Source organism: Lepidothrix coronata, unplaced genomic scaffold, assembly GCF_001604755.1.
Source record: "Lepidothrix coronata isolate B3197 unplaced genomic scaffold, Lepidothrix_coronata-1.0 Scaffold55, whole genome shotgun sequence".
Taxonomy (NCBI): Eukaryota; Metazoa; Chordata; class Aves; order Passeriformes; family Pipridae; genus Lepidothrix; species Lepidothrix coronata.
Window position 1 is genome coordinate 1,151,860 of NW_016690235.1, and position 6,278 is coordinate 1,158,137.

Consider the following 6,278-nt stretch of genomic DNA (forward strand, 5'->3'; position numbering starts at 1 on the left):
CAGGCATGACTAAGACAGCAGCAATTCAAGCACAACTAGCTAGTGGATTCCAGCAAGGATGTGCTGGAGACATGGCCCTGCAAGACCTGCGACACCTAATCCCCTGTACACAGTACCACGCCAGTCTGTCTCACCTTTCAGCTTGTGCCACTGCACCTGGTACGTCAGACCCGGCTCACCAGCAGGTAAGTTACAGAGTGGCAACTATGTGACCTGTGTCCATGAGGGCACTCCCAGCCCTCTCAATGCTGCAGCTGCTTCCTGACAGGCGTGTGTGACTGACCAATAAACCCCCACAACGGAAAGAAGGCTCAGAGAACTTCAGCAAAGGTGATCTGCCCATGAAGCTCAGGGACTAAGGGGACAGGATTGTGGCCTTTCTTTTATGTAAACAGCTATCATCAGTTGAGTGCATCAACTGGTGGTGTAAGTGCTTCTCCTTGAGTTCATCAAAAGAGTGTGACTGCCTTCCTGAGTTAGCTAGATATGCATTGCGGGGGCAACTGAATATGTGGCTCAGGTCAACATGAAATGTAAATGCCAGACAACTAGCAATGAGCTTGAATTGACTTTAATCCACACATTCATTCCCAGCTACTGGTGATGTGCAATGTCATGACAGTGAATATATTATAGAGCTTGATAGTGGGAAACACATTGGAATTGTGACTGAACTGTGTATTGCAATTACTGTATTATGTCAAGCGTAACTTGCATTTATTTCCATTATGTTATACAGTACATTTAGTATCACTCTCTTTAATCACAAATCCTATCATCAACTATCCTAGTATCAACTATCTTCAAGTGAGTAAATTTGATACTAAATACTACAACTTCCGTATGTGAAACATCTAAAAGAACCTGTTCAAAGAGCACAGGACACTGACAACATGCTGAAGCATGGTGAAATGCACAGGCCATAAGCACAGAAAGCAAGGACTGCAAGATCTGGAAGGAGAGAGGCTGGGAGTGCAATGCTGGCTTACTAAGTATATATTTCATACATGTAGGGTATGTGGCATACAAGAGGATGGACAAAGGTGTCAGAATACAGTTTTGGTTTCACATAATGCTGAGCATGGCATTTCAGAAAAGTTAGTATTTTGGAGTATGATTCTGTGACTCTGGTAAGTCTTCACAATTTCAGAATGAATTCCCACTCAAACCTAACGGCACAGGAGAAGTGTAAGATCATCACTGCATGCAGCCAAATGTATGGCACATCTCACCAAGGCAAGATGGCGAAATGCTATTCCAGCTTCCATTATCCAGGCACAACATCCTGGAGTCACCCAACAAATAGTAGCCACTGTTGCAGTGATAGGTAACAGTACTGCCAGCAAAAAAGTCCTCAGCTGAATAAAATCCATTTTCTAAAGTCGGAGGCACTCCACAGCTGATTCCTGCAACACGAGCAAAAAGAGAGCACAGATATTAGCACAGCAAACACAGATCAACTTCAGAATAATTCCACATGAGAGCCACTGCTGGATTTTTTTTCTCTGTAGCTATGGAATCCCATTGGCAAGAGGCCCCAGTCCTTTCCCGAGGTAGCTAATTGGTTCCAAGTCTGGTGGAGGGTCTTGTTTTGTGGGCACTTGTCAATAAGAGACTTAGCAGGACTCTTTAGCTCCTGCTAAGAGAGTTTTGATAGCTCTGGAGGAGACATTTGTGACTGAGGTCTGAGCAGATGCCGTTCAGATATAGGACAGTTCTAATAGTCATTGATGGTTGGTGAGTTTTAAGGGAAAATGAAAATTAAGTTAGCCTTCATGGAGATTGCTGTTATTTCCCTTCATTGAAAAGCAAGCTTAGTGTTACTGCGTTCGAAAGTTGCAAAAGTAGCTAACAGTAGGTGAGAGGTTACAGTACTGGCCTGAGACCAGGTAATCCATGAACAATGGAGAGACTGGAAGTGACCTCACATACAACCCTCGGCATCACTTTGATTGACTATAGTAAATAAGCCCTTCTGATCTCAGTTGTGCCAGCAGAAGACACTCCCGTACCTGCCTGCCAGAGGCTGCTACTTGTTCTAGCAGAGCTGCTGCTGTGCATCCCAATTGAGATGATATGAATTTATTCCAACAGCTACACTACTCATCTTTGTAACTAAATGGATTACAGTAACTCGTTGTTCCCTAGCTGTGTGCAAAGACACTGTGAATAATTTAAAGCCCGTGGTAATGGAAGCCAAGTGCTTGCTGCAGAGGAATAGAGCTGAAAAGCCTGTAATGAAGATGGGCTGTCAGGAATCTGTGGTTTTGGGAGCCTTTGGTAGCAGGAAGAGGAAAAGGATCCTGGTGGGTGAAGACAGTGATTACACTGAGCCTGATTTAGTCAGTACTTTTTCAGTACCACACAGTCCACTATAAAGCCTGTAGTTGCTTGTGAAGGAAATGGGTATCTTCAACCAACTTTCATTCATCAGGTACTTGTGGAACAGGCTGAAAGGAAAGGCCAGTGGGTGAGTCTGGCCTTCATTCACTCAGCATGTTTGTGGCATGTCAACCCCCTGAGCTCAGCTGTCTGCCCCAATACAGAGAAAACAGAAACACTAACAGGATTCTGGTGGCTTGTCCTTTATCACACACCAAGAAAGTGCAAAGCTGTCTCTGCCAGTGAACTTTCCTTCTGCCCAGCAGGACTTGTTTTTGGGTAAATCCTCACAGGCACACTATTCTTTATGCAGAACATGAGAAAGAGCATGGACTTGTGCTATAAACAACTGAATAAAGAAGAAGACATTAAAATCACATCAAACTTAGATCAAACTAATTTAAAGGCATTTTTAACAGATTCGATGATTTTCTCCAAACTGTGTATAAATTCTGGGATCATGCAATACCTACTTCTAGAGGTAATTTATTATTATGCTGAAATGATAAATGTAATCAGGTCCAACACATGCAACTGCAGTCACAAGTGCAGTCACAGCAGAGGAGAACCAAGGCAAAGGAGAAGAAAGGAGCAGGAACCATAGAATCAAAAGAAACGTGGCAAACTGAATGGACACAGCCCAGTTCCTTAGAAGAAATACTGTAAGTCTTGGAGTACTTCGAAGTCTGCTGCCTTTAAAGAAATTAGTTCATAACATACTAAAGTCAAGGCTTCTACTTCAAATCAGATATTCTCAGTGAGATTTAAAAATTCCATAGAAATTCTAGCACTTCCTGTGCATCTTCCACATCCTGATGCCACTGGGGAGGAAAGCTGTGAGTACCAGATTGGTGGTGCAAATGCACTCATTTCTGTCCTGAGCATTAGAAATTGACTGAAAAACATGTATGAATCTGATTGTGATATAGTTTCTGCTCAGTAAAACATGAGTTTAGTTTTAAGCATATATGTATATGATGTAACATGGATGATTCAAGTGCACGATAGCTGCAGAAATAAACAGGCCATGAATAATGACAGGGTCCAAATAAAAGTTAGGGTTACTTAATCCTGTCAACCCACTGAGACAACTCACTTTCACAGCGGGGAAAAGGCCGTGTCCACTGTCCCAGGTTAAGGCAGTATTGAACAGAGTTTCCCACTATTTGGAAGCCTGGATCACAGGAAAGGCTCACTTTTGACCCTGGCTTTAAATCAGCAGAAGAGGCCCGCAGATGTGGTATGGATCCTTGCAAAGATGGACAGTCTGTGGACAAAATATATGCATACAGTGAGAGACACAGATATGTGCTGAATGAATAAATTTGTTATCTGATTGTTTGATCCTGTATAAGTTTATCAAGGAAAGAACTCTGGGAAGTATTAGGCATGCTACATTCTGCTTGGGTCCAATGGGTTTTGGGTATCATCAACATTCAACATCAGAAAAGGAATCTGCAGGAAAAGAAGGGAGGAGGCAGTAGGTATTTTAATATAATCCAATTATTTTTAGAATAAAAGGCATGAAAAACTTTTTTTCTGACCCAACACCATCTTCACTCTTTCCTCATCTCAATTCAGGAAGCAATAAATCTCCATCAGAGATTTCAATGAACTTTTGTTACAAAACCCTGGAATTTGAGGAATGAAAAACTGCATGTTCTAACTGTCAAATTATCGAAGTAATTTATCGGAGGCTAGGGCAAAGGCTTCAAGCTAGCATAGTGGACGTCTTTTATAGAAGAGTCTTATAATATTGTTCGGAAAAAGAAAGGGTTCTAGGAAGTAAAGTTCTAACCAGCACAAAATATACTCTTGTAATCTATCTTCACTCTTCCAACAACTCCTGGCAGGAAATCTGGCCAGGCTAGTACATTTCCTTTTTTCAGTTCTTCTGGACAGGATGTAGCCAGAGATTTTACCTATGGATTTAAAACAGTTGATTAGGTGATGTTTAAGGACAGCATAGCAAAGAAAAGTAAAAAAAATATTCCTTTCATGTGTGCATGCAACACTAGAACAAATCATGAGTAATGTTCATCCTTTCTAGCACAAGAGGTTCCTGGCTGAAGTACTTATTATTCGTACTTATAAGCCATCCAGCTGTGGCCATACTGAGTCACTACCTTAAGCACTACTTGACATACGAGCAAGGAATGCAACTCAGTTCTTGAGACACAATTGCATCTGTTAGCGTAAAAGAAAAACACATCTACGTCACAGAAACAGACAGATATGAGAATGCAACCTGAAGAGAACACTTATCTATTTGAAGGAAAATGTCAAATAGGAGCCAAAAGGAACTTAATGGGAAGATAGGCATTCTGAAGACTCTGCTAGCACTGCACCATGTTTAAGGAACAGAAACACAAAAAGGAACAGCTTGATAAAGTAATTTGTTGTTTCCAAATTTTGGGAATTGACTGCATTAGGCTCTCTAAAATACTGCAGGCAAGGCCTGCTCACACCTAACAGCAGCATTGGCACTGACTTCAATCAAAGCATGACAGGGCCATAACTAACCGTGTACTAAACAGGAACTATATAGGCAAACTAAGGCTAGGAGAAGAAAAAGAACATCCTGTTAAGTCAGAAGCAGATTAATATCTTGAGAGATGTGGTCATATGCTTTGATGGAAAAGTTTTCCATTTAAAACAGAACTCCTTCAATGGCACCACAAGGGGTTTCTTTTGCATTCTTATTACAAGAAACTGAAATGTTAATGGGAATTCTTCAGCTGTTTCATTACTATATTTTGATGAAAACAAAAAAAACTAGTAAGGTAAAAATATTTCTACTTCACAGTGACTCTGATAATCTATTAAACATAGTAACATCATTGTATTTCTATTTGGCCACCAACAGAAGAAACTTGGGGACTACAATCCCAGGTGGCACAGAACTTTTAAATTATTCAGAAACTAGTTTAAGCTATATGCAATAGTAAAAACATGCAGAGAGACTCCTAATGTTAGGATGTCATAGAAATATTCCATAGCAGTCCCTCGAAAAGAACTCAGGTGTCCAAACTCCAACATTTATAAAATAGAAGGCTGTTTAGTTCCATTGTATGCTCAGGGAGATTTTTGCTACATAGAAGTATTTTAAAACTGCAAATGAAAGACCAGGGCTTGGAATTCACTCTGCATTGCCTTTGTTCAGTGTAACTTCAGGAACAGAAAGGAAAAATAGCCCAATAAGGTTACTGGGACTAAGGTGTATGTATTACTGGCACACTGCTTCCCATTATGTTTCTTCCTAACAGGGCAGACACAGTCATACCTCAGCTAAGGAACTGTTGAAAAATCTCATACATGCCCCGAGGAAGAAAAATGTGCACTGAAGGGATAATTAAGAATTTCCTCTTCTTTTAAAATATCAAAGAGAGAAGTGGTCTATGGAGAAGAGATGGTTATTCAGTTAAGAGAACACATTACTAATTAGGCTACTGAGAATACTTCCTTCTCTTTGGCTCTTTTCCCCTGGAAGGTCATTCCAGTAACTTTCTGGCAGGGAGAAAGGAATGTTTCCTTCAGTAGTGTGAAAAAATGAATTAAGAAGAGCAAAGATGAGCAGTCCAGTGGACTGTGTATATCTCAGCACAGCCAGGCTACTCAGACAATACATGCAGCATGGCTTCAGGGCATAGCCAGCTGGTTAGAAAGCACAGATGTGCCCAGCTCAGTTGGGAAACTGCCTTTCTCAGATAGGTGACTGGCTTCTGTCAAGTTTCCAGTGCATGAAATCATATATAATAATAATGGCCAGTCTTCGCGAGCGAAGATTTGGGAAAGGTCATTAACCCTTCGAGCCTGCACAGTGGATTTTTTAGGTGAGACACAGCGTGCGCTGAACTGAGCCCACCCTTTAATCCTGAGGTTCATCTGCCGGGGCC

At 41.2% G+C, this 6,278-nt stretch overlaps 1 protein-coding gene across 1 annotated transcript in view; it reads right to left on the reverse strand.

Annotated features, from left to right (window-relative positions):
• SVEP1 (sushi, von Willebrand factor type A, EGF and pentraxin domain containing 1) overlaps nt 1–6,278 on the reverse strand; it is a 123,153-nt gene that overhangs the window by 38,093 nt on the left and 78,782 nt on the right. Inside the window, exons 29-31 of the mRNA XM_017816355.1 lie at nt 4,181–4,304; nt 3,479–3,649; nt 1,233–1,406 (exon numbers count right to left, since the gene is read on the reverse strand). Of these exons, the coding sequence (XP_017671844.1) occupies nt 1,233–1,406; nt 3,479–3,649; nt 4,181–4,304 (469 nt within the window). The remainder of the gene's footprint in view (nt 1–1,232; nt 1,407–3,478; nt 3,650–4,180; nt 4,305–6,278) is intronic.